The sequence below is a fragment of the Mauremys reevesii genome, linkage group 8 (assembly GCF_016161935.1).
Source record: "Mauremys reevesii isolate NIE-2019 linkage group 8, ASM1616193v1, whole genome shotgun sequence".
NCBI classification, from domain to species: Eukaryota; Metazoa; Chordata; order Testudines; family Geoemydidae; genus Mauremys; species Mauremys reevesii.
The window spans coordinates 50,217,151-50,244,959 of record NC_052630.1 but is presented as its reverse complement, the minus strand read 5'-3'; the positions used below and the strand labels follow the sequence as shown (position 1 = coordinate 50,244,959).

Genomic DNA, 27,809 nt, shown 5'->3' with positions numbered 1-27,809 from the left:
TCAAGACTGGGAGTGGCTGGGTCACTACAAAAAGTAAATTTCCCTCTGTTGATATTCACCCCTTCTTGTCAACAGTTGAGAATGGGCCACATCCACCCTTATTGATTTGGCCTCGTTAGCACTGACCCCCCACTCGGTAAGGCAACTCCCATTTTTTTTCATGTGCTGTGTATTTATACCTGCCTACTGATGCATCTGATGAAGTGGGTTATAGCCCACGAAAGCTTATGCCCAAATAAATTTGTTAGTTTCTAAGGTGCCACAAGGGATCCTCGTTGTTTTTGTAATTAAAGACTGTATCATAATGCTACACAACAAGGGGCTGAATCAGGGCTGCTCAGAGGACCTTAATATTAGCATCATCTCACTTAATCCTAATGACATTCTTTTAACACTGAGATTCTGTCTCTCTCTCTCTCTCTCTCACACACACACACACAAAACTGAACTATTTTCCCCTGCAATCAGATAGTGAATCAAACCTCGATACCTTTTGTCTGAGTGCAACGCTGAACCATTTGAGCAGAAAGGGGGATGGGGAGTGTGTGCATACATGTATAGAGGGAGAGGGGCCCAAGTTAAAAGGGTAGTGCTAACTCCAGAGAGAATCTCTATTGTTTTAGCAGCAGAGGGAGAAGGGCAGGGAGGTAGGTTGGGTGCAGGAACTGCTGTGATTTCCAGCTGATGTCCAAACCTGGTGTGGACTTCACCCACTTGCACTGCCCTTCACTAGTGGCTGCATGGGCCCCTTATATTCTACTCCAGCCATGACTCTTTACTGCGATAGAAGCAGAAATTAGAGATGAGAAAGAGCTACCAACCCTGGATTACTCCTTACACTCTATGTCCACACTTGAAGCTGGAGATGTAAAGCCAGTTCGAGGAGACATGCCTGCTCTAGCTCTGATCGAGAATAGAGCAAAGCCATGGCACCATGAGTAGCAGGAGGACTAGTTGCCCTGTCTGAAAAAGCTGGCATGCACCTGGGGTGGCTCATCCTTCACACCCCTTGTGACACCGAAACTATTCTCTATTTTTAGCGCCCTGGAAATCAGAGCCAGATCAGGTCTGGCTTCTCAAGCTGGAATTCACAGCTTCAGCTCGAAGTCTAGTTATACCTACAGTGTTTGTCCAGGAACAAGGAGGTAGCAGCTCTAGTTGAGTGAAAGGATGTCTCCCTCTGGCAGAGCCCTTAGGAGTTATGCTCTAAGCTGGATGTCACCTTCTGTAGGAGTGACAAACCCAAAGCCAGCAGAGTGATGGCCCTCGCCCAGCAGCAACACAGAAGAATCCGAGGCGATGTGGTACCTGTGTCTCTGGAGGCCATGTCTCTCATGTTCCAGGAGGCAGGTGTTCAGCGCAGAAGAGCTGAGGAGGGAGGAAGTCCGCAGGGCCACGGCTGAGATGCTCACTAATGGGGAGGAGAAATTGAGCAGCACGGAGGTGATCCGGTGGAAAAGGAAATCCTGGCTGTGGGTCACGTTGATGACCAACGGGTTCTGCTGACATGACAGCTCGTGGGTCCCTAAGGGGGATGAGGTAACAAGAGACAGAGAAGTCTTTAGCCCAACTCTGGGATTGTTTAGCTTGCCTGGGGTTATTCCACAGCTCAGACGCTACTCCTGTGGTCTGCCTTTTCCACTAAGCAACCTGCAAGGGATTCCTTCCCAGCAAGGAAATCAGACAGGACACGTCCAAGGCAAAGGCAAATCCTTCTGCTTTGGGCCAACCAGCAACTAGAGTAGGGTCAAGAAAGCAGGAGAGGGAGGGCCAGTGCTGAGAAAAACAGGATGCAGAGAGGATCTTACCAGACAGAGGGTAACACAGCCTCCTTCATCCTGGTCTGCCATGAGGCACAGACATCTCAGCCAACAAAAGAGGCAGGAAGGAGCTCAAGGAGGACCCTGCAAGAGAGGTGTTGAGCTCTCCCAGCTCCCACTGAATTCAGGTTGAGCCAAAGAGGCCATAACAATTTGGGCTGTTTGCTAGGAGCTGTCGGACACAGCCCTGCCTTAGCTGCTCAGACGCTTCCTCAAACTCTGCTAGACGGCTCGCTCCCTGCAAAGGAAAGCCCAGGGCGAAGCAGAGAGGGACTCAGGTGCCGAGGGAGCAGAGGAGGAGAAGGGAAAGAGGAGCTCCCCTCCTCATGTCAGCTCTGAGTGCACTCACCCAGCGAGTGGTTGTGCCTCCTCTCATCCCCCAGCTGGACGGTCACAGTCGGCTTGTGCTGGTCACTCGGGGCAACGCCATCAGAGGCCAGGAAAATAAAGACTGAGGTGGCCAGTCCGGGTCTGTCGAAGCACACCTGGGCACGAGGGTACAACGCCAGAGGGGACATTAGGGTGGGGGATTATGGCAAAGCAGACAGAGCTACATGGGATAGGTCTTTGCATTTTAGAAGTAATGCTATTGATCAGACAAATAAACAAATGGGTGATGGCCCTCCATGACTGAAGAGAACTGGTGTGTATTGAGTGTTGCCTAGGGTTGCCAACTTTCTACTTGTACAAAACTGAACACCCTTGCTCTGCCCCCTGCTTCTCCCCTTCTCCGAGGCCCCGTCCCTCCTCCGAACCCCACCCCTGTTTACTCAATCACCCTGCCCCCTGTTGCTTGCTCTCCCCACCCTCACTCACTCGCTCATTTTCACCAGGCTGGCACAGGGGACTGGGGTGCAGGAGGGAGTGACGGCTCCGGCTTGGGTCGAAAACCAGACACCTGGTCACCCTAACGTTACCTCATAATGAGGAATAGCCCAGGAGCCCCGCAGGCTGCTCAGGACAGTGAGCAGGGATACAGTGATCAGAGGGTGGGACAAGTATTTCAGCTTTGCAGCCACTCACTGGGGCCCACAAAGAGCTGGCACAGTCATGGGGCAAAGCAAGACGGAGGAAATATCTTTTTGCACCTTCGCCCCAAATTCCCACTCAACCATCACTGAGGCTGGGCAATTTCTCAGTAACATTTCCCTCCCGTTATTATTTCATGCTTGTTGCATTTCCACCTCATGTCCAGGACTGGAAGCCCTGAGACACCATGAAGGTCAATCCCGTCAGCACCACAACCTGCTCCAAAGCAGGAAGCACATTACCATGAAGAGTTCCAGATCTGCACACCCAAGAAGCTTGGGTGGTTTGGATAAGCACCTCAATATCGAGCGTTCATCCCAACCTAACTTGTGAGAGCCAGATCCTCAGCTTGTGCCAATTTGGGGGAAACTCCTTCTTCCATCCCTCCCTACTGCTCCCCTGTGCAGGAACTTGGCAAAATCTGTTTCTAAGTTAGAACTGCCGTATCTGGCTTATCTCACTAAATATTCCCTGCATGTGCTTTCTTTTTCTTATTATGGATTGAGCTGCAGTTGGCTATATTTTAATTTTTTTTCTTTTGCTTAATTTCCTGCTTGTTACATTCTGACATGACTCCAAATCTTCCCTGAATCTGATGTGTAGGAAATAGAGAACAAAGCACTGCCACTGGAAAGTGTTCCTACATAAATCAGAATAACTCATATCTGCAAGTATACCAGCTATGCTGAGGTGAACTATGGGAGGCTAGTTATGTTGCACAGATATTCGCATTCTTCAGCAGATGGCCACACCCACTTACGTCTGTGGCTTCATATAGGGGCACAATGATTTCTTTGCTCTTTAGTGCCACCTGTTGAAAATGTTTCATTCCATACAACTGGAATCCTGTACCTAATGAGCGATGTGATTGCTCATTTAAAGCATGTGACATGGAGCATTAAAATAGTCCTGTAAGTGGAGGTGTATGCACGTGTTACTGAGATGTGTGTGTAAACAGCTATCTTTGTATGGGAGAGTGTTTTTTCATACACGTGTGAATAAGAAACCTGCTTCCCAGACCAATCTGTTAGCAATCAGGCAAACACTATAAAAGAGAAAGAACATAGGCATATTTATTACTAGCCCATAAATTATTTTATGGGCGGAAAATAATAGCACACCTAAAATGAGTGTGTGGAGCCAGTAATGAAAGTCTTTCATATAAACATCTGACCACAAGTTCCAATGCACTGGAATATGAGTTAATCCTGGTGAGAAGTGGAAAGCGAGCCTCCATCAAGGCAGCACAAAGAGGAGGCTTTCCTCTTTCTTGTGAGTAAAGGAAGAAATGGAGGGCATTTGCCCTGGCATAAGCACAGTAGGGAACCCAGAGGGAACCGGGGCGGCTCTAGACATTTCGCCACCCCAAGCAGGGCAGCATGCCGCGGGGGGCGCTCTGCCGGTCGCTAGGAGGGCGGCAGGCAGCCCGGTGGACCTCCCGCAGGCGTGCCTGCGGGAGGTCCACCGGAGCCGCGGGACCAGCAGACCCTCCACAGGCACGCCTGCAGGAGGTCCACCGGAACCGCCTGCTGCCCTCCCAGCGACCGGCAGAGTGCGCCTCGTGGCATGCTGCCCCAAGCACACGCTTGGCGTGCTGGGGCCTGGAGCTGCCCCTGAGAGGGAAGGTCCAAGAGATAGAGACAGAAGAGAATGAAGGCTATGTAGGCAGAGTTCTCTGTAGAGGCATAGGATGTTAGGGATACTGGGATATTAGGGACAGAAAGGTAATAACACTGTTTATTGACCAATGATTAATGATGCATTAAGTCTTCCAAGTGCCTTAACAAAAGGTAATTATAGACAATCTAGGACTAAACAGGGCAACATGCCCCATATAAACTGTACGGAAAGAGCAAAGACAAATAACAACCTCCCAATAATAGAAGGCAGCAGCCACATAAAATTAAACTGTGGTTACAATCAGAAAATCAGCACTGTATGAACTGCATCTCTCTAATGGATGTATCAGCTCCTTGTGTCTCTTCTACTCAAGTCCTCCTTACATGACTAAAACCCAGGTTTTACTCTCCCTGGTGGAGTTGAGGCCAATGCAGTTGTGGAACACAGTCTCAGATGCCAGGTCAGAAAGGCCCTGACTCCCATCCTCTCTAACATGTCTGTGGGCATGGTCAGGAATTCCAGGCCAGCCTTCTCACTTCCCAGAAGAGACCAGCCCATAGGTCTTGGGGCCACACTGCCCCTTGTGCAGTCATTTACACCAGTGCAACCTGTGTAAAAACTGAGCTAAAGCAGAACAGCAGCAGTTTGCGCCCACTCTGCACTGGAGCAAGGGCGATGCTGAAGGTGCCCTTGAAGACTAACAGTAAAATCCCAAATAACCCCGCTTGGTACAGTAACTCCTCACTTAAAGTCATCCCAGTTAACGTTGTTACATTGCTCATCAATTAGAGAACATGCTTGTTTAAAGTTGCGCAATGCTCCCTTATAATGTTGTTTGGCAGCCGCCTGCTTTGTCCACTGCTTGCAGAAAGAGCAGCCCATTGGAGCTAGCTGGTGGGGGCTTGGAACCAGGGTGGACCGGCAGCCCCCAATCATCTCTCCGCTCCCCTAAGTTCCCTGTGTGGCAGTCACCCAGCAGGCTATCAATTGCCAGCAGTTCACCTGTCCCTCCCCGCACTGCTGTGTGCTGCTCCTGCCCTCTGCCTTGGGGCTGCTTCAGGGAGCCTGCTGCTTGCTGTGCAGAGGTGGGGGGAAGATGGATGCTAATGTCAGGATGTCCCACTCCCCCCGCTCCTCCCCCATAACTTCTGTACCTTATCTCCATGTGTGTGGGGGGGAAGACACACGACAGGGGTCAGGAGGGAGGGAGCTTGCTGGCAGCAGCTGCTGTCTCAATTTACTAATCTACTTAAAAAGGCAATGTACTTAGAGTGCGGTCACCGTACTTAAAGGGGCAATGTGCCTCTCTTTCTTTCTTTCTTTCTTTCACACACACACACACACACACACACACACACACACACACACACACACACACACACACACACACACACACACACACACACACACACACACACACACACACACACACAGTATGTGTCTCTGTCTCTCTCTGCCATGCTGTCTCCCCTCCCTCCATTCATGCTGCCCTGTAGAGTGTGAGGCTACATTAACAACAATGTGTTAACCCTTGAGGGCTCAGCCGAGTGCTAGTTCATCATTTAGCAATAAGGCATTCCTGGGAAATATCCCACCCTCTTCCACCCTCTAACTTCATCACCTCAACCAAGTTTCACAGTCATCATTGCTGTGTACAGTATTAAATTGTTTGTTTAAAACTTATACTGTGTGTGTATATATATATAAAAATATAGTCTTTTGTCTGGTGAATAAATTTCTCTGGAACCTAACTGCCCCATTTACATTAATTCTTATGGGGAAATTGGATTAGTTTAACATCGTTTTGCTTAATGTAGCATTTTTCAGGAACATAACTACAGTGTTAAACGAGGAATTACTGTATTTGCCTAGCAATGGCTTTTTCATTTACAGAACACCGTTGTACGGTTCTGTCTCCCTCATTGCGGTGATCCATGCACTGGCAGCTTCCAGGATGGATTGCTGCCACAGACTCATATACTAATGGGGACGAAACAAGTGATACATGTGCCAGTCATTGGCTTTCAGTTGCTACAACTCATCTGTAGAACACCTGGCTGTAGCTGATGAGTTTGTGACGCAGCTGAGGAGAGCACTTCATTACTCCAGGACAGGAGGAAGGGAAAGAATTGTCCTTTATCCCTGAAAGTGTGGGACAAGGATAGGAAAGCCCTCCCCGACTCCTACAAAGTATCCTCCCTATTAAGCCCAGGTGCCCAACGACACTTACTTTGAGCCAAACTCTCTCATCATCCAAGGGCGTTTTCTCCCCATCAGCAACCTGAGCATTGTCGAGGCTGGTGGTGCAGGGGAACCAAGCAGCGAGGGAATGATGCTCTGGCATATCTTGAAGGTGGGATCTGCACACCTGGAAAGGAGATATTTTCAACCCCAGAAGCAGCAGCATTGGGCATGGAGGGAATGGATGGGAGAGAACTACCAGCCTCCTACATGCCCACCAGGAAAGAGGCACCACAGCGTTAACCAGAGCAGAAGGGGAGGGGCGACTGAAGTCACCTGCTTGAATAACGTATATTTCAGGGTACCTGTGGGATTGAGGGAAAGACTATGGGCCAGATCATTGGTATAAATCAGCACAAATCCACTGATTTCAGCACAGGGGCCCCAACTTACACCAGCTGAGACTCAGGCTCAATAGTATAGAAGAAAAAAACGTTCCGAATAATCAATGTACAGGGTTAGATCCTCAACTGGCATAAATCAGTATAGTCCTATGGACCCACAGTTTTACACCAGATGAGAACCTGGCCCTTGAACTCTTGATTCCTCTGGAACAAGGGACATGGGGTCTTAAGATTGTCCACTGTACCAGGACTGGCCAGAGAAGAGCACACACAAGTGGCTACAACATTTGCACATTTCTCCACGCTCCCTGGTCCGCTTTCTTAGCCTCTTTGTACAAAATATTTATATGATATTGTGAATTTATCTCAATTCCTTATTGGGTTGATGACAATTATTGCACCAAAAAGGTACAAAGCACTGTACAGACAGATGTAATAATAACACCTGGCTCTTCTATAGCATTTTTCACCAGCTGATCACAAAGTACATCAGTGTCATTAATGAAGAAACTGAGGTACAGAGCTGTGAAGTGACTTGCCCAAGGTCCCCCAGCAGATGAGGTAGAAACAGAACCCAAGTCTCCAGAATCCCAGTCCAGTGCACCATCCACTGGGCCACACTGCCACTCTCCAGAGCAATGGTATATGCAGAGAGGGACCATGTCTCAATGAGCTTATTTTACAAAATGATATATTATTTAAGAGGATGGCGCACAGAGCTATAAGAACTTCCAGACCACACCAGGTCCATCTAGGCCAGCATCCTGTCTCAGACAAAGACCTGCACCAAATGTTTCAGATGAAGATGCAATGAGAAGTATGCACAAACACGCCTATGGGAAAAGTTTCTTCCGGGCTGTTCAGCCCTGGTCCACAGCCCATTGAAGTCAGTGGAAAGATGCCCACTAACTTCAAGGGGCTTTGCTTCAGACACTAAATGGTGGGCATATATCCTTAGCATGAGGGTTTATATCCTTTCATACCCTGGTCCTATAAGCATGCATGCAGTGCGATGGAAAGCGAAGCTTAACACGTCATGGCAATGCCAGGATTGTTGTCTGGATTTTCTTTTCCAGTTTATATGGCTGATTTTAAGCCGCCCAATGCGTGAAAGCTGCTCTGCTGGGAGGACTGAGTTGCATAGGCCTTTGGCAATAGGTGTTCCATCAGGAGGGACAGGAAAGGCAAGGACACTGTGGAGATCACATCAGGTTTGGGACTCCCCCGGTACAAGGAAATGCCTAGCCTCACCTTCACAACAGGCTCTCCGGTCACCATGGAAACGGGACATGATTTCTTGTCCTGGTGGGAGCTGTAGGCCTGTGCTGCCCACTGATCCATGTACCCTTTGGGAGTGTAGAGGCCACAGTCCTGGATGCTGCTTCTCCTCTCAAAGGGCTCACACACTCCATCCCCCTCGTGAACATAACACAGGCTTGGCTCTCCTGCAGAGAGGCCAAAGACTAGAAGGTTAGTGTCTACAATGTTTCTGCTGGGGGCAGGAGAAAAAACGATACCCTTCCCTCGGGTGGCCATCGCAGCCCAAAAAGGGGGTGGCCAAGGAGAGAAGGAATAGGCTGACTCAGCACATGACTTACCAACACAGTTGAAGCCTTTTTCCCTTTTACACTTCCCAGAGCAGCCATCTCCATCTAACAGGTCTCCATCATCGCACTCCTCTTCCAAGCTCCTAAGAGACCGTCAACATGAAATGTTAACGCCCTCCTGACTAGCCACCCTTTGAGCTTTTCAGCTCTGTAAGGGTCAGGACCCCATGTTTAAGGACAACCCTCAAGTCAGATTTCACTGGAGGGATTATGGGATGCCAGCTACAAGGAGGGAGAGAAGAGTCTGACTCTTGTCAGGTGAGGAAGGAGTTGGGAAAGCCAGAGTGGGAGAAAAGAGGCCCCACCCCATCACCATCTTCCCTGGAGAACTCAGGGTGGGAGCAAGTGCAACTACCAAGCCTGCGTCAGAGGAGAAGAGCTGCCAGTGATGTCAGATGTGAAGAATGGCCAGTTTTTCCACTGGGTGTTGGACAAGTCAAGGTGGGGTAAAGGATAGGGATGAGTTTAGTGACTGGGAGGTGGGGGAAAGCAATAGCCACGTGCTACATTTCATGAGAAAACCACAAGCAAAAATTACATGCTTAAGTGAATTCAGGTTTATTCTCATGTGTGCACCCACACAAGCACAGATGCGCACACACACACCTTCACACTCAAAACTTCAAATATTCAAGCAACTTTGCTTCACACATGCTCTTCATACACAAAGATGCACAATGTGAAAATCAATCTTGTCTCTCCACTCTCTTGACTTTGACTCACTGTTATTTCTCAACAGTTTAAAATTGTTTACTAAACAAGACTTCCTAAGCTGTGTTCCCAACCGCCCTCTAGATCAGTCACGTTAAAAGCATATCACAAATCTCTACTACTTGCTTCCCATTTACGCTGCTTGTTCAGTTTTTTCAACTTCACTCAGCTTAGACAGTGGAACTAAAGTGGTCATTCACTCTCCAGAGGCCCAGACCCTTAACTGTAGTAAATCAGCAATGAAGTCTATGGAGCTATGCTGAATTACACCAGCTGAGGATCTGGCCCTTCAAGCCAGTTTCCCCTGTTGGGTCTCATGCACTTAGCACAATCACTTTGCATTGGGTTTCACAACACTGCAAGGGGACACTAACAATTTACAAAGCTGTTTTCACTGGAAAACAATCAAGTTGAAGTCAGAAAAATTCCAACTGGAAACATGACACAAATTTTTACCAGAGAAGATAGTTAACAATTAGACCAGCTTACCAGGGGATGCTGTAAGTTTCCCATCATTTGGGGTCTTTAAATCAAGATTGGATGTCATTCTAAAATATATGCTCTATCAGAGAGCCACAAGTTACTGGGCACAATGCAGAATCATTGGGTGAAGTTCTCTGGCCTGCACTATGCCAGACTAGATGATCAGAATGTGCTTTGGGGGGTTAAAAATCTATGACACTTTATAGAGATTGGTTCTAGCCTAAGCATTGGACCAAGCACACACTGACTTTGGGGAAGTTCAGACCAGAATCCAGATCCAAACTCCGCACCTCGCAAGGCCCATCTTTACCTTCTAAGAAGCATTAGATTTTGCAAAACTCTTTGGGTTCAAGCCTTCATTCTTTTGCAATGGTTTGGCACCACTGACTGGAGTGGAGTTATGCTGGCATAAATCTGGTGTCATGGAGTGAATGATCAGGTCTTCTGTTTACCTTTGGGTTTACCCTACTAGACCAAATGGCTTTAAAAACATCTCCCAAACGTGTGTAGAATTCAGCACTTACAGGGTCACTTTTCCATCTCCACAATAGGGAGAGCCGTGGGTATGGATCACAGATGGAGAGGGTTCTCCCACAGCTGCCCCAGCCATGGCCTGCACCTGGTAGCGGTACAACTGACCCGGTGTGACATCCCTGCAGAAACACAGAGGAATGAAACAAACTAGGAGAGAACAAATACCACGTGGGAAACGTACGTCTGTATGTGGCCATTTGCAGTGAATTCATTAGAGGCAAAGGGGATGCTTACTATAGGTTATAAAAAGCATGTGTGTTGTACCTAAGCAGAATGGAAAGTTAACGGTCCTGCGGATGCTGCCCTGCTAGGTTGGAAGTGTTGCAATAATTGGCTGATGAATTTACCCTAATTGTAGCTCAGTTGTAAAGAGTATCTCAGTTTATTAAGTAATACAATGATCTATAATAACAAATGTTAATGAAAAATAGGTCAAGTTGCTTTCAGTAGTGAGTGTTGTAAACAGGTGCAAGAGAACAAGAGAGACTAAATTAGTCCAAACAAAAAAGGCCACGTTGATATAATTCAAGCACCATGTTGAAATCACGCTTGGTAAAAACAGAAAATGCGGAACAGGAAATTAATAAATAAAAACTGAAGTGTCAGATATTAGGCCTAATTGTGGGCAAAATAATGGAGACATCGGCTATTCCACCCACCATTCCCTTTGTGAGTCCTTAAAGAAAGAGACTAGGGGGAAGAAAATTAAAAAATAAAAGATGGAGGCTACTGAAGCAAGCTTCACAGTCATGGCTGCCACATCCACCATCTTCTGGGACCCTGGGCCTTCATCATCCTAATCCTGAGAGATGTCCTGACCAGCCCAGGCCAGAGAGAGGGCTCCAGAAAACATCACTGCCTCTACCAGCTCCAACTGAATCCCCAACAACACTTGGGATGCAACAGGATTGGACTTCAACAGCAGTATCATCAGCAACAGCTCCAGCCCATTTCAACTAACTACTTGTCTTTCCCCAAAAGGGCAGTGATAACTATCTGATACCAACTAAGAGACTGTCAAACAAGGGGTCCTAATCCTGAGCTCAAGAGACAGGGAATGAACATGGGTCCTGTACCCCAGAGAGACACAGGAGACTGAATCCCCAAGAGGCCTTCCTGACTTGTAAGACAAAGACAATCCAAAGGTGAGGCATGATTACCTTCTACCAAAGCCGTGTTGACTCTTCCCCAACATATCATGTTCATCTATGTCAGTGGTTTTCACCCTTTTTCATTTATGGGTGCCTAAAATTTTCTGAATGGAGATGAGGACCTCTTTGGAAATCTTAGACATAGTTTGCGGACCCCCAGCGGTCCATGGACCACAGGTTGCTATAGTTTCAAGTTTCAACCAATTTGCCTCCAACTGAAGTTAAGCTAACTGGCCTGGAATTGCCAGGTTTGCCTCTGGAGCCTTTTTTTAAAATTGGCATCACATTAACTATTCCCCAGTCATCTGGTACAGAGGCTGATTTAAGTGATAAGTTACGTACCACAGTTAGTAGCTCTGCAATTTCATATCTGAGTTCCTTTAGAAACCTTGGGCGGATACCATCTGTTCCTGGTGACTTATTACTGTTTAATTGATCAGTTTGTTCCAAAACCTCCTCTATTGACACCTCAATTTGGGACAGTTCCTCAAATTTTTCACCTAAAAAGAATGGCTCAGGTGTGTGAATCTCCTTCATATCCTATGCATTAAAGACTAATGCAAAAAAATTATTTTGCTTCTCCGCAACAGCCTTGTTTTCCTTGAGTGCTCCTTTAGCACCTTGATCGTCCAGTGGCCCCACTGATTGTTTGGGAGGCTTCCTGCTTCTGATGTACATTAAAAAATTTCAGCTAGTTTTTGTGTCTTTTGTTAGTTGCTCTTCAAATTCTTTTTTGGCCTTTTATACTTGGCTTGACAGAGTTTACGTTCCTTTCTGTTTTCCTCAGTAGGATGAAACTTTTCTAAATGTGTGTGCTTCTAGAAAGCTAACAGATTGGAGTGTCTCTGAAGAGACAGCAAACCTAACACTTTCTCTGGGAGGGTCCAGTGAGAGGGGCTAGTCCGTACAGTAGGAAGATTTTGGGATGAATTTGGGGCTAGAAGGGTATGAAGCCCAGGCTGTAAACAGTAGTAACCAGGTTGGGCAAAGCCAGGATGAGGCTTATGTCCTGCTGGCAGGCTGCTGGGGTCAGAGTTCTGGACCAAAGCTGCACAGCCACAAGACACGTAGGGATACAAGCAGTGATGAGATGCCAAAATCTTAACAACGGGTTCCCTATAAAAAGTTCTGATTTAAGGGATGTGCGACAGCATGTATTTTTTGTACCAATAGGGTTACCATACATCCATATTTTCCCAGGAGGTGATTAAGAACCGAAAAGCCTGACATGTCCAGGAAAATACAGATGTATTTTAACCCTACCTAAAGTTCTTTTTTAAAAAGATGGGGCTGAACTAGAAATGAGCTCCGTTTCACATGTGTGGGTGGTGATCAGGGACAGTCTCAATTTTTGGGTCTTTTTCTTATATAGGCTCCTATTACCCCTCACCCCCGTCCCAATTTTTCACACTTGCTGTCTGGTCACTCTAGGGTGTGCACATGTGTGGGTCCCAGCTGCTCCCTGCCCCCCCCCTCATTAAAGCAGGTGTGCAGGGTTACTGCCCTGGGAACTGCAGGGCACCAGTGGATGTGGGGCTGGCTGCAGATAGGGGCGTGGGGCAGGGCTAGCTGGAGGCAGGGAGTGACACGGGCTGGCTGTGGGCAGGTGATGCAGACGGGCGGGCTGCGGGTGGCTGTGGGCAGGGGGTGGCTGCGGGCGGCTGTGGGCAGAGGCTGGCTGCAGGCAGGGGGTGGCTGTGGCAGGGGCTGCAGGCAGAGGCTGGCTGCGGGCAGAGGGTGGCTGTGGCAAGGGCTGCAGGCAGAGGCTGGCTGCGGGAAGAGGGCGGCTGTGGGCAGGGGCTGGCTGCGGGTGGCTGTGGGCGGGGGGTGGGGCAGAGGGCGGCTGCGGGCCGGGGCGGGCGGGGGGCAGAGGGCGGCTGTGGCAGGGAAGGCGGGGGAGGGGCGCAGATACTCACACGGGGCGGGGAGCAGCAGGACGCAGCCGGGGACTCACCAGGCAGCAGCAGGAGCCCCAGGGCCAGAGGTCCAAAGAACAGGAGCAGCACCAGGGCCAGGAGGCAGCTCACATGGCTCTCGCAGCACAGCGCAGCGCCCCCCGGCGGCCGGGAGGAGGAATTACAGGCTTCCCAGGCAGAGCCCATCAAAGCTTCCCTCGCAGGGAAGCTAGTTAACAAGCGGTTCTAAAACCGCTTCTAAATTTAACAACCGGTTCGTGCGAACCGGTGCGAACCGGCTCCAGCTCACCCCTGGATACAAGGCAGACGGTGACCGAACCCCTTACAGGCCTGCCCAAAACATCACACTTAGTATTGTAACCCATGCCTGCTCAATGTGGCGCTCTGTCCTCTCTAGGGGACGCTAGACCAGCTAGTGATTGATGAGTCTGCTACAGCCTTGAGAGCGGTGTCTTTTAGCTCATGCACTAGAGGGGCATTAAGTTCCAGATGTCCCAAGTTTGATCCTGGCCAACTACAACCAGGGTCTTTTGGCATTACAGTATCACTGGTTTAATGTTAAACAATAACAAAGTTTATAAACACCGTTAACTCCTTTAGCCCTTAAAATTAGCCAGAGGCACAGTCCTGAGCTCATTTTCTTCCTCTGCAGAGCTGGGGATCAACACCAGAGCATGGCATGTTTCCCCAGCCAAGAGGAGCATGGCCTTGGGAGAAGGTTTAAGGTGGGATTTTTAACAGATGAAACTCTCACTGGCTGCACTGGGAGCAGAGTTCAGCCAAAGCTGAAAATCTGGCCCTAAACATCGTTCTGTTTCTTAGGGGTGCCACCATGGGCACTAGGAATACAATACAGAATGTGCAGAAAAGTTAACAAGTACCATTTTCCAGAGCACCTAATTCACATTGACTTTCAATGAGAATTAGGCTAAGTCACTTTTGAAAACATGACTTAGGGTCCTAAGTAATTTCTGAAATTTGTACCCAGTGTCTAATGAACACAGGATCCTGGCTTTTACTAGGGGAAGAAGGTAAGCTGGTGTGTGTGAGGGATGGAGGGAAACAAGAGAGGCAACAAGGAGTGATGGTCCTCAGAACCTCAATGAAATTTGCCTGGCTTGGCCTGGGCATGGATGGATAGATGGAAAGAAGCCACACGGTTCAGATCTGAATCCAGATCTGGGCTTTGAAACCCCTCAAAGTTCAGAGTGTTTGAAACTAGCATGTACATTTAGCCAGGTAGGCAGACAGGGATAATTTGGCAAATTCCAATCTAGATTCCAATTTCCCATGTCTCCAAAGTCTGAGGATATTTGGATCTGAGGTTATGGTTATGGCCCATCTCTATATCAATAAAACATTCAGGGTGCGAGTATATCCAAGCCACTAGAATGTATTGCACTGTGGCACACACACAAAGCCAAAAGCACAGGCAGGCTTTTCCCCAATTCTACAATTGCCATGAGCCGAGGCTACAGAAAGAGGATCTGTGGCAAGTAATCAGAGGAGCCTGCCACTTTTCCGTCTAGGTGGACCATCACATGAAATTATCCCCTACCCTATGTGACTTGAACAGTCATTACCCTGGGGAAATGTGTCAAAGTTAAAGAGTTCTCTCTAGTGGGATACAGTTTCCTGGTGAGTATCATGCTACTGTCATGTAACTGTCATATGCAATGGGGTGTTTTGGGCAAACTCTGAGGCTGGGCATTCCTGGCACTGCTCATCACAGAGAGGCTGAGTTCTAAAAACATCAATGAATCCAAACGCAGAAGCCAGAAAAGCAAGGAGAACTAGAACAGCACCACAACCACCCCCGGCCTTTGGTGGGCCGACATTGCTACTCACGTGTCGGTGAACTTTCGGTGCATGTACAACCCCTTTATGGGGGAGCCGCTAGCAAATGGGGGGTCCCGCAGGATCCTGTACCGCACAGGCTTACAGCTGGAGCAGAGGGGGCTCTGGGGCATGGAGGTTAAGAGAGCTGCATCTATCTCCATCCGCTCATCAAAGGTGTAGACCTTTACCCCAGACACCTTTCTGTTGATGCTGAGCCTAACGGTGAGGGGGGTGTCGCAGAAAGTGTCCAGGGGGCCCAGGTGGACGGACTCCCCATGCTCTGTCAGGATTTCAATGTCAGACAAGGCCTTGGGTGAGTCTGTGGAGAGGTAGGTGGTCCACAGTACGAGAGACTCCGGGTACACGGGATGCAGGAAACGGAGCTCCAGGATACAACCATGTGGCTGGGGGCAAGGAACAGTCATGTTCATGTGGTACAGGTGGAGCTCTGGGCTCCAGGCCTGCAGGCTGGGCTCACAGGGTTGATCCACATCTGGGGGGCCTAGACAAGGGGAGAATATAGATCCCTATAAGGAGCAGGGCAGTTCTTTTCAGTAGCAAACAGAGATATATAATCGTCTGTACATACATGCACCCACATCGAGGTGAACACCCCCCAATGTATGCACATACAAACACAGATACATACGCACATGTGCATACAACGATGCCATCATACGCACACATCCACACGTAGGCACCAACATACAGTGTGTGCTCAAATGTCTCAGAGCATAAAGATATCAAACACACCTGTGTTTCCATGCATAAATCCTTAGATCCCTAACAGCATGAAGAAACAAACATACGTATCCCACCTGACACGCATGCCCACACAGACATACACAGGCCTAAACATGCGTATCTAGGAATTTTTCAACAAAATGTTTTTGGCTGATTTGTCGAAACCAAAACCAATGGTTTTGTGGGAAGGGCCAGTCTCCATGAATTGTGCAACAGATAAAAAGTTGAAAAAAAGTTTTGACATTGTCAAAATGGGTCACTTCTTCACTGGCTAAATAAAACATTTGAGTTTGAGCATTGGCCTGCTAAACCCAGGGTTGTGAGTTCAATCCTTGAGGGGGCCACTTAGGAATCTGGGGCAAAATCAGTACTTGGTCCTGCTAGTGAAGGCAGGGGGCTGCACTTGATGACCCTTCAGAATCCCTTCCAGTTCTAGGAGATAGGTATATCTCCATTAATTTATTTTTATTTATTTTTAACTTCATTTATACTAAAAAATGTTTCAAAAATGAAAAAAAGTCCAAATCTAAATGTTTTGAAATCATCCCAAACCAGAATATTTTTCAGTTTATCGATTCAGAAAAATGTTCAAGATTTTGACTTTTTGTTCCGATCTGAGAGGGGAAAAATGTTCAAAATCTCAGAAATTCTCACAAGACAGGACCACCCCCCATCTTATCAAACAGGTCGGTTCAAACATCCCCCCTTTACAAAGAACTGTACGATGACTCGGGCACAAACACATACTCTATATACCCGTGTATCCACAGGAACACCTGCAGAGACACGCATGCATTTTGTCAGAAACACAGGTATACCTGCACACACACACACAACCCACACATGCCTGGAAACACACAGACACGGACTGCACGAAGCAGGATTCTGTGATTGGTCTCAGTGCCACTGGCATACTAACTATGCACCTGAGATGGAGAGAAATGCTAGAGTTCGTTCTGACCATCCCTCCCATTCTTAGGCACAAGCTGACGGAGAAGAAGTTAAGGAAACTAGTTTTCAGGCAGATCCCAATGCAGGGCTCATGGCCCTGTTAGGTGAGTGCGTTCAAGTGAGGAGGAGCAGGGGAGCGCACCCAGCTGACTCTGAGGGTATGTCTACACTACGAAATTAGGTTGATTTAATAGAAGTCGATTTTTTAGAAATCGATGTGATACAGTCGATTGTGTGTGTCCCCACTAAGTGCATTAAGTCGGCAGTGTGCATCCACAGTACCGAGGCTAGCATCGACTTTCAGAGCGTTGCACTGTGGGTAGCTATCCCACAGTTCCCGCAGTCTCCGCCGCCCATTGGAATTCTGGGTTGAGCTCCCAATGCCTGATGGGGCAAAAACATTGTCACGGGTAGGTCTGGGTACATGTCGTCAGGCTCCCTCCCTCCATCCCTCTGTGAAAGCAACGGCAAACAATCATTTCTTGTCTTTCTCCTGATTTACCCATGCAGATGACATACCACGGCAAGCATGGAGCCCACTCAGCTCACTGTCACTGTGTGTCTCCTGGGTGCTGCTGGCAGACGCGGTACTGCAATGCTACACAGCAGCATCCCCTTGCCTTGCCTTGCAGACGGGAGATGGTACAATACGACTGTTAGCCGTCATCGTCGTCTCTTGGGTGCTCCTGGCCGGCCTCGGTAAGCTCGGTCGGGGGCGCCTGGTCAAAAATGGGAATGACTCCAGGTCATTCTCTTCTTTAAGTTTCATCTAATGGAGATTCAGTCCTGCCTGGAATATCATGTTTGCTGGAGGCTTCTGCCTCAGGCTCCACTCCCAGTCGGCAGCACTGCACGGTTGCACCTACCCCAGCCTACCCCTTGCTCCCATGGGTCATGAAGCCTGGACAGTAGTAAGGAGCAGTTCATCATGGTGGTAGAATGTGCCTTTGGACATTTAAAAGCTCGCTGGGGCAGTTTATTGACTCGGTTAGACCTCAGCGAAACCAATATTCCCATCGTTATTACTGCTTGCTGTGTGCTCCACAATATCTGTGAGAGTAAGTGGGAGATGTTTATGGCGGGATGGGAGGTTGAGGCAAATTGCCTGGCTGCTGATTATGTGCAGCCAGACACCAGGGCGGTTAGAAGAGCACAGCAGGGCACACAGTGCATCAGAGAAGCTTTGAAAACCAGTTTCAGGACTGGCCAGGCTACGGTGTGAAAGTTCTGTTTGTTTCTCCTTGATGAAAACCCACCACCTTGGTTCACTCTACTTCCCTGTAAGCCAACCGCCCTCCCCTCCCCTATTTGATCACTGCTTGCAGAGGCAATAAAGCCATTGTTGTTTCAAATTCAGGCATTCTTTATTAATTCGTCACACAAATGGGGGGATCACTGCCAAGGTAGCCCGGGAGGGGTGGGGGAGGAGGGAAGCACAGGGGTGGGGTAGTTGTAGGGGCACCCCCTACAATGGCATGCAGCTCATCATAGAAGCAGCATGTCTGGGGCTTTGACCCTGAGTGGCTATTTGCCTCTCTGGTTCTTTAGTAGGCTTCACGTGGCACTGCTGCGGGTCCCTGTTATAACCTCTGTCCTTCATGCCCTTGGAGATTTTTTCAAATATTCCGGCATTTCGTCTTTTGGAACGGAGTTCAGATAGCACGGATTCATCTCCCCATCCATCGATCAGATGCAGTACCTCCCGTTTGGTCCATGCTGGAGCTCTTTTGCAATTCTAGGACTCCAAGGTCACCTGTGCTGATGAACTCGCTATGCTGGCCAAACAGGAAATGAAATTCAAAAGTTTGCAGGGCTTTTCCTGTCTACCTGGCCACTGCATTTGTGTTGAGCGTGCTGTCCAGAGCGGTCAGAACGGAGCACTCTGGGATAGCTCCCAGAGGCCAATACCATAAAATTGCATCCACACTACCCCAAATTCGACCCAGCAGGGTCGATTTTAGCGCTAATCCCCTCATCGGGGAGGAGTACAGAAATTGATTTTAAGAGCCCTTTAAGTCGACAAAAATGGCTTCATCGTGTGGATGGGTGCAGGGTTAAATCGATCTAATGCTGCTAAATTCAATCTAAACTCATAGTGTAGACCAGGGCTGAGTGTCATCAGTACAGATGGGCCCATGCTGCCAAATTTGCCTCTGAATTCTTATTTGATCTCCAAACGTCCCAAGGTTGAAGGGGTTGGGGACTAGATCATTTGCCCAGGCTAAGCTGCACAAAAGGAACTTGATGCTTTTCTATAGGGGCAGCTGGCGGTTCTTCTGTCACAGAGAGTGGGCTAAAGCGTTAGGAGCATTCTGGGGTGGGCCAAGGGCAGGAGGGGGCATGGTACACTGGTGATCCCAAGCCAGCAGAATAGTCACTAGGGGACCATTCAACTTAGTGTAAGTCCTGTTCATCAGGGGCCCATCTCATCCCAGGAGCGGACTGGGCCGAGAGCCACCTTTGCCTCCACCCTATCAACGGCAGCAAAACTTGCTCAGGATTGAACGCTATGCAATCAACAAGGGAAACCAACACAGATGTGCTCTGAGCCATGGAAAGAGAAGCTGAGCATAAGAACCAGTTTCAAGTTCACAGACTCTGCTGAAAATGCCCAATTTTCTCCAAGGCTACAAACAGTGGTCCTATTTAGTGCCCATCCAAGGCCTGGATTCGTGTCACTGTCCCCATGAAATCCCCCAGGTTGTGCAGAAGTGCCTCTCTCTCACCCCAGCTGACACGTGCTGGTGAAAACTACACACTGGTGTGGAGAAAAGTTTAGCATCTGCTAAGGGGAAAAGCCAGTTCTGATTGACACAGCCATCTGACAGCCTGGGAAATGGGAAATGCTGAAACTGACAGCTCCAAATGTTCTGCTGTTTAACCAAATTGGCACAAATCTCTTTTTTCCTCATTTTGTCACTTTCTCTGATTGCGAGAGATATTTCCATCCCGCTCCAGTCTCAAGGTGAAGTTTCCAGTGACATCATGAAACCCGGGGCTCTTTCCTATGCCGGGGCACATGCATACCAGTGTGATTCATGTTGTAACTTGTCTGGAAGGCAAGGCCTGGGGCAAGATAACCTGCCACAGGGTGCTTTTTAAACTGAGCTCCCTGGCTTATAAACACATGAAACTGGATACACCTATCAGTTCATCCCGTCCATCACCTTGGTTGGGAAGAAGGACTGTTCCCTATGCTGTGTTCTCCAGGGTTCTGCCTGGACCTAAATGAGCCAAGAAATGAGATTGTCACCAACACCTCGGGAAGAGTATGCCACTCTCTAGGGCTGTATCAAAGCCCCTGGCAGTCCACGAGAAGGCTCCTCTTGGCTTTGGATCAGACCCTAAGAGTTGGGTGCACCATACACTGGCTTTTCTTTTGGTGACATCAGTCCAACTTAACAGGTTCCCAGGTGCCTCTTTTCTCTCTCCAACTCTCTCTTGGGAAGCTGTTAGTAACACTGCACCCCAAAGTTGCTGGTACCTCCAGTACGTTCCCTGGGAGCTGAGCTTTACCTTATGCAATCTTCTCCCAAGAGGATTTTGCATATTTATTTTGCATGTTTAAATTTAGATAGATCAGACCGACATGGAAAATTGGGCCTCAGATCATCTCATCTCCACTAAGGGGAGCGGCAGTCACCATGAGTGAGAGAGGACAAGGCACTTTACCTACTGCCTCCTCAGGGGTCCAGTAGCCGGAGGAGTCACAAACTCGAGGGGAAGAGGCCTCATGCACGTATTGGCTGAAAGTACCATCTTCAGCGCAGTCCCCGCAGAGGGTGCTGGGGTCCCTGCAGAACAGATAGAGAGAGAATGAGGAAGACTCTTTTCCCCCCAGTTTCTGATCAGACTTGGACTCTCCTCACTTGATCCCCCTCTGCATGACATGGAAAGCCCACAAGATCCAGCTGCTTGGCTTGTTTCTTCTCACAGCCAGCTCTGACATAGGCTGGGGAGGGAAAGGGAAACCTTCTGGTTAAGATACCGTACTGGTGATCTGGGCTTATCCCCAGCTTGTCTACAGATTCCCCGTGTGACCTCAGACAGATTAGTAAACACTCTGTGCCTCAGTTTCCCCTCTCTAAAATGGGGGAGAATAGCCCTTCCTGTGTCTGCCTTGACTATTTAGACCGCAAGCAGTCTGGGCCAAAGTGTGTCTCATACTATGCATACATACAGAGCCTGGCACAAGTGGAGCTGTGCACTCAGCTTTGGCCTCCAGGTGCCCCCATAAAACAAATAAGTGATCGTGTTTAATTAAAGTGCCAGCATTAAGCTAATGAAGGACTGGGGGAGTATTTCCTGCTCCAAAGATAATGTCAAAACATTCCATTCAGTTAGTTTTGAACGCTCTGCAGTATTTTTCAGTCATAAGCCCCCGCTTTCCTTCTCGGGCCATTCTTTTAATGATGCGAGCCCATTTGATGCTTCAGACGCCTGTCTGTGCACTCACTGGGTGACATATGCCATTCGGGAGCCAGGAACAGCCCTGCATATGAGCCATTTGGTGCAAGAGGGAGCAATTATTCCGTAATTGGCCAGGATGTCCTCAGAAATCAATTTTCTCTGAATTAGAAAGCATTTGAAAGGCCAGATTTGTAAAATGCTTTCAGGGGGATGCGAAGGGCTTTGAGCTGGTAGCTGTTAGAGAAGTGTAAAGTATTGTTCTTATTCTTTTCCAAACGGCTTATGGGCATAGCTGCTTTGCACCACCATTGTAACTTACAGCTTTCACAAGTCGTTAAGCTTTGTAAGGCCCCAAATGAAGACAATATTTAAGCCCTATTCACCTAAACAATGTAACATGTTTAATTTTCAGGATGTGCGTAAGTCCCATTAAAGTCAATGGGACCACAGAAGCACATGCCTAAAGATGAGCGCATGCTTAAGTGCTTTGGTGAACATGGATGGACTAGTGAATCAGGGCCTCAGCTACTATCAGTGTCAGGGCTATACAAACATTTCCCAGGGCATTGATAAAGAAATGGACAGATTACATACAGTCCTCTCCAAAGCTCACTGAAGTCAAAGGGAGTAATAAATATTACCTAGATCTTATATGACACATTTCATCAATAGGTCTCAAAGCTCTTTACACAGGACATAGAATATCAGGGGTGGAGGGAACGTCAGGAAATCATCTAGTCCAACTCCCTGCTGAAAACAGGGCCAATCCCCAATGTTTGCCCCAGATTCCTAAATGGCCTCCTCAAGGATTGAACTTACAGTGCTGGGTTTAGCAGACCAATACTCAAACCACTGAGCTATCCCTCCCCCATAAATAGCCTTAACCCAATTTTACAGACAGGAAAACTGAGGCACAGAGAGGGGAAGTGACTTGATCAAGGTCACCCAGCAGGCCAGTGGCAGAGCCAGGACTAGACGGCAGGTCCCCTGAATCCCAGACCAGTGCTCTATCAATTAGGCCACACTGGCTTTTCACTGACTTCATGATTAGAACTCCGGCCCACGTGATTTTTAAAAATATATATGACGCAAATTCTACATCAGAGCAATAACCTGCTGCCCATCTTGAGTGCTTCCCAGCTCAGAGTCTCAGAGGATTTAAATATTAAATATTCATTTAGCGTAGATGATATTTGCAAACTTGAGTGCCTGATGTTAGGTGCCTAAATCCATAATCAGGCATTCAGACAAAAGAGGCCTGATCTTCAGAATGATGAGCCCCCACAATTCCAGATGAATGTGGCTGTTCAGCACCCTGAAAGTCAGGCTCCTTTTAGTTAGGTGCCTAGCTAGGAATTGAAGGGGCTAACTTAAGATACTGACATCTGAAAATATTACTGACGTGCCCAAAGTCACAGAGCAGGGATCCAAATCCTGATCTTCTGGCTCCTGGTCCTGTGTGTTAACCACAAGACCATATTCCCTCCTCATAAATCAGTAGTTTATCCAGTAAGTGCTAAGTGAAGCTCATTTTTCATTCAGTAATTGCGCTCTCAGGTTGCATTTGGCATTGTCTCCTGATGGCACACAACCCTTTGGCACTCTCCCTGAGCCCCCCAAGAGTGGAATTTTTTTGGAGGACACTCGCTTGACACCCCAGCACACACTGCCATCACAGTAGTAAACTTGTAACCAGACGCGTTATTCTGGTGGACATAACTGGGGGGCTGAGGGTGTTGCCTCGTTCCTCTATTTCTACAAGGCAGCTGAACAAATCATTGCCCGCTCCCCACCCGCTCCAACACAAAAAAACCCAAAACAAAACAGGCAGGGTTTGCCAGCTGGCAAAGAGCTTGAGGGTTTTGCCAACTCATCTTCATCACCTTCACTAACTTCTGAAACTCCCTGGTTCAGTGCCAAATGACTTTTCCTAGGGAACCACGGACAAATAAATCGTGACAAGCAATTCCCAGTGGAAACTAGCACAGGCAGTTGTTTAGGGATCCAGTTATGGGCCAAGGTCAGTGATAGGACTACAAAACTGGTCCCTGGCCAAATTGATCTAGAGGAAGCAAGAGGCCATCAGACATGACAGCACATTTTAGTTTACACCAGTTTTCCAGCATGCTCAGCCAAGCATGGGACCTTCTCAGCAACAATGTCTCCTACCTTTCATAGAGAACGCCGCTAATGGGAGGCAGCCAATGGATGGTGAGGGACTCTTGGCCCTGCCCAGTGACCACTGGGGGCATGGGGATCGGAGTGGGCTTTCTGCTCTGGCTCCATCGCTGGTACACCAGATCCAAATAGCAATGCATTCGAGCCACTTGGTTGGGGGTAAAACTGTCCGTGCAGTCATCGTCTGAGAGAGAAAGGAAGGAGGGGACTTGTTTGTGAAACATTTTGAGATCCTTGTGTGAAAAGCATTATGTAAGTGGTCATTAGCAGTATTAGCAGTATTTATTACTAAATATAGCACTTTTAAGGCTCTCCTGGAGGACCAGAGAAGAACACAAATGCCCTGGGCTAGAGAGATTCCCCATGGCTTGTCCTACATGACTCCTCTCATGTTATTTCTCCAGTCGGCCACAAGATGGCACTATTTCAGCAGCTGTTTGTTTTCCTGGGTAGATCTCTCTGCAGCACAAGGTTGCTTTCCTGGGGCATGCGGATGGCCAAATACCCTTGTTAGGCCACATGGGGATGAAGCTGTGGGGGCGTGACAGGGGACTCGGAGCACACCACAAGGTTCTTTTTAAAAAAATGAACATACAGATGAATATCAGTGGCGCTCATCAGATCTCATTAAGGACAGAAAGGGCATCGCTGCTAGTGACATTGCGTGGCTGCCATGATGAGGCAGACCAGGCATTTCCACATGTTCCGTTGCGCTCCTCCAACACATGCATAGAAGGAGCACAGAGCCAGAGCCAGTGCTACTGGACTGGTTTCCATGGAGCTATGCCAGTTTACATCCGCTGAGCTTCCAGCCCACAGCATCTGATGTAGGATCCTGCGTCCAGCACCTGCCATGACTTGATGCTGCCGGGGAAGGTAAGGAGTCCCAGAAGACAATCAATCCACTGTGCAATGGTGTGGATGGCTCGTGGGAAGCGTACTCCTTCCTGAGCCCAGCGGGTGACCATCTTATACCCTGGAGCATGAGATCTGATTACCTTGAGCTTAGCGCATGCATAATGGCACATGTTATTATCGACCCTAATACTTGCCATCCAGGTATCGCAAACAGCTCTTCACTCATCAAAGCCGCTGCTGTGTCTACAGCACCTCTGCCTCAGAGATTTAAGTCAATTGGAATTTGGAGGAGTTAGGCCTGAGTAAAAACTCAGTAAGGTCTTTAGGATCTGGCTCATTTCACTGACTGTCAGCAGAAGAACAAATGTTGGTTATATGTTTGTATGGCACCTTTCAGACCAGGGCACCACAAAACACTTGCACAAGGTAATGAATTCAATTGTGCCGCTATGCAGTGGTTGTGCAGGCCAAAGCACCAGTTTGTAGGGGCTCAGCCCTCACCCTTGCATCGCTTTGGGCTTAGGACCCTGGTTTTCTTCAGAGAGGGAATGTTGACCCAAATGCTGAGATGTTCCATTTGTTCTGCCCCCAAAGTGCCAGAGGATTATTACTGGGCCAGCTTCCCAGTGGATATAAACTGCCAGAGTTCCGGTGAAGTCAAAGGTGTCGTGCCACTTCACAGGGATCTGGTCCTTTATTATCATTTATCAGCTGAATTACAGTCGAAGCTGGAGGCCCCAGCTGAGATCAAGGCCCTACTGCGTTAGGTGCTGTATGGACACATAATGAGAGACTGTCCCTACTCTGGAGAGTTTACAATCTAAACAAGCTGGGCAGACAAGAGGTGGGAGAAAGGAAGCGCTATTACCCTCTGTATCCATTTGTTCGGCCACCGGACAATTAAAGGGAGCCCCTCTAACCAAGCAGCCTGCCATCACTTTAGAAAATCCCGGAAAAAAGATCCACTATGTGTTCTCATCTCCAGCTTCAGAGAGAAAGGAGGTGAGCTGACGGACTAACTCACTGGTGCTTGGATGCTTGCTGCGCCTAGAATACCATCTGTAGTTGTATCCACGGAGTGGCAATGGTCTCAGCTGAGTCCAGGGGTCTGAGTCCAGAGGCGGCTCTAGCCATTTCGCTGCCCCAAGCACGGCGGCACGCCGTGGGGGGTGCTCTGCCGGTCGCCTGTCCCGCGGCTCCGGTGGACCTCCCGCAGATGTGCCTGCGGAGGGTCCGCTGGTCCTGTGGCTCCAGTGGATCTCCCGCAGGCGTGCCTGCAGATGCTCCACCAGAGCAGCCTGCTGCCCTCCCGGCGACCGGCAGAGCGCCCCCCGCGGCTTGCCGCCCCAAGCACGCACTTGGCGTGCTGGGGCCTGGAGCCGCCCCTGCCTGAGTCTCAGCTCACTTACCCCAGTTTCACACCCCTGACTGCAATGGAATAACTCCTGCTGGGCAGTGGGGTGAGAGAAGAATTGGCCTGGTGGTGTTGGCAGAGGGCAGCCTGATTTTAAGATGTGCCGAGGACTCACAATTCCAGTAGAAGTCAATGATTGCTGTCGGTGCGCTGCACGTTTGGAAATCAGGGCAGAGGTGACTTAAAACCAGGCATCTCAACCCAGAGTCGGTGCCTAAATAAGACATTTAATTAGGTGCTTAAATATAGATTTAAATGCCTGAACGTAGGCACCTAGATTTGCACATGTTGGTCTCAATACTGCTTTGGTCACCCAGAGAAAGTCAAGCCAGGAGGGAGAAAAATCACTGATGCCAAGAACAAAGGGGTGAGCAGGGTATTGCCTACACACCAAGGGCCAGATACTGGGCTGATATAAATTGGTATAGTCCCAGTGCTTATTTTATGCCACTTGAAGTTCTAGTATCAGAGAGGTAGCCGTGTTAGTCTGGATCTGTAAAAAGCAACAGAGCCCTGGGGCACCTTATAGACTAACCAAGTTCTAGGTGGGCCTGGATACCGGGGGGGGGCCACAAATTCCTGAAAGGAAGTGTAGCAGGGTGGACCCCTGCTCCTGCCCTGAAGGGGTTAAAAACAGCCCTGGGAAGGGGCTGTGGCTGGAAAAAGCAGCCTTTAGGCTGGGGTAAGAAGCCTGGGCTGATCGGGGAAAGTAGGCTCAGCTGTGGCCATGCTCCAATCAGGCCCAGCTGGCCCCTATAAGAGGCTGTGAGCCAGAAGCCAAAACAGTCTCTCTCTAGCTATAGAGGGAGATGGGCCTGGCTGCAGGGGGCTGGACATAAGGTACCTGAGTGAAGCAAGGCTGGGGAAAGGCAGAGGAGCTGGGGAGCTCCAGCTTGGAAAGCCCCAGGCTGTGGCCTAGCACTGGGCTATCAGGTACTGGGGGTTGCAGAGGGCAGCCCAGGGGTAGGCCAAGGCAGCAGGTCCAAACCCAACCTTGCTAGTGATGAGTAGGCTGATACTGCAGTCTGCCCCAGGGCATGGGGCTAGACAATGACTGGCAGTAGCCATATACTGAAGCAAGGTGGGGGTTCCCTGGGGAGGGGAGACCCTGAGAGAAAGGGGTTACTGCCAGGGGGAAGCACCCCAGGAAAAAGGCCATCGGGTCCAGGGAGGGACATGGGGGGCCAGAGGACAGGTGAATCACCGGCCTGCAGAGGGCGCTCCAGAGCTGAATCGAGCTAATTCCCAAGGATGACCAGCAGGAGGCGCCGCAGGGGTGAGTCTGGCCCTTCTACAGGAAGGAACTATCCAAGGAATGAAAAAACATACACAGATGGGAATGAAATACAAGCTGAATCTCTAGCTGATACAATAACAATTCCCTCTCGTTACCTGTGTAGCTCATGTAGTTGTTGAATGGTGTTCCGGAGAAGTGGGTGTGGCCACAGGTGTCATTGGTAGGGTCTGGATCTCGGCAGAGTTTACTTTTGGGGGTAGGGGCTGTGTCAGCACAGAGGTCTCCAGTCTCCATGGAAGGTGTAGTCTCCCTGCAGGGATCATCACAAGATTCCCTTTCACTCACTCCCTTAAAGACATGGTAGAGTCCCAGGATATGTCCTACTTCATGGATCATGGTGTTGGTATGGCCGGGCATGCCATAATAGGCTGGATTCAGGACCACGCCACCTGGAATTGAAAGCACATTCTGTATAATTAAGAGAGAGATGTGGGGAAGCAACTACCTCTGACCTCTAATGATATAGTCCAGTTAATACTCATGTCTCCATTTTCTTAGTGATAGCAAACAAAGTGTCTGATGCAAGAGGCAAGACAGACTTTCAGGAAGTTGAAGGCACTCAGCGCCTTGAAGGAGCTGATCGGCACCTCACTGGGTCAAGTCCTTTGATATTCCAACACCTGGGTCATCAGATCATTTCAGCTGTGGTTTCCTTTAATGAC

The 27,809-nt window shown here is 48.8% G+C and overlaps 1 protein-coding gene across 2 annotated transcripts in view; it reads right to left on the bottom strand.

Moving 5' to 3' along the window:
• The window catches only part of PAPPA2 (pappalysin 2), a 184,525-nt gene that overhangs the window by 90,044 nt on the left and 66,672 nt on the right, over positions 1-27,809 (bottom strand). For both annotated transcript variants that reach the window (XM_039483154.1, XM_039483153.1), the window contains exons 4-13: positions 27,243-27,536; positions 23,570-23,762; positions 20,663-20,784; positions 15,305-15,797; positions 10,380-10,508; positions 8,653-8,744; positions 8,306-8,499; positions 6,700-6,837; positions 2,170-2,305; positions 1,309-1,525 (exon numbers count right to left, since the gene is read on the bottom strand). In XM_039483154.1, the coding sequence (XP_039339088.1) occupies positions 1,309-1,525; positions 2,170-2,305; positions 6,700-6,837; positions 8,306-8,499; positions 8,653-8,744; positions 10,380-10,508; positions 15,305-15,797; positions 20,663-20,784; positions 23,570-23,762; positions 27,243-27,536 (2,008 nt within the window). The remainder of the gene's footprint in view (positions 1-1,308; positions 1,526-2,169; positions 2,306-6,699; positions 6,838-8,305; positions 8,500-8,652; positions 8,745-10,379; positions 10,509-15,304; positions 15,798-20,662; positions 20,785-23,569; positions 23,763-27,242; positions 27,537-27,809) is intronic.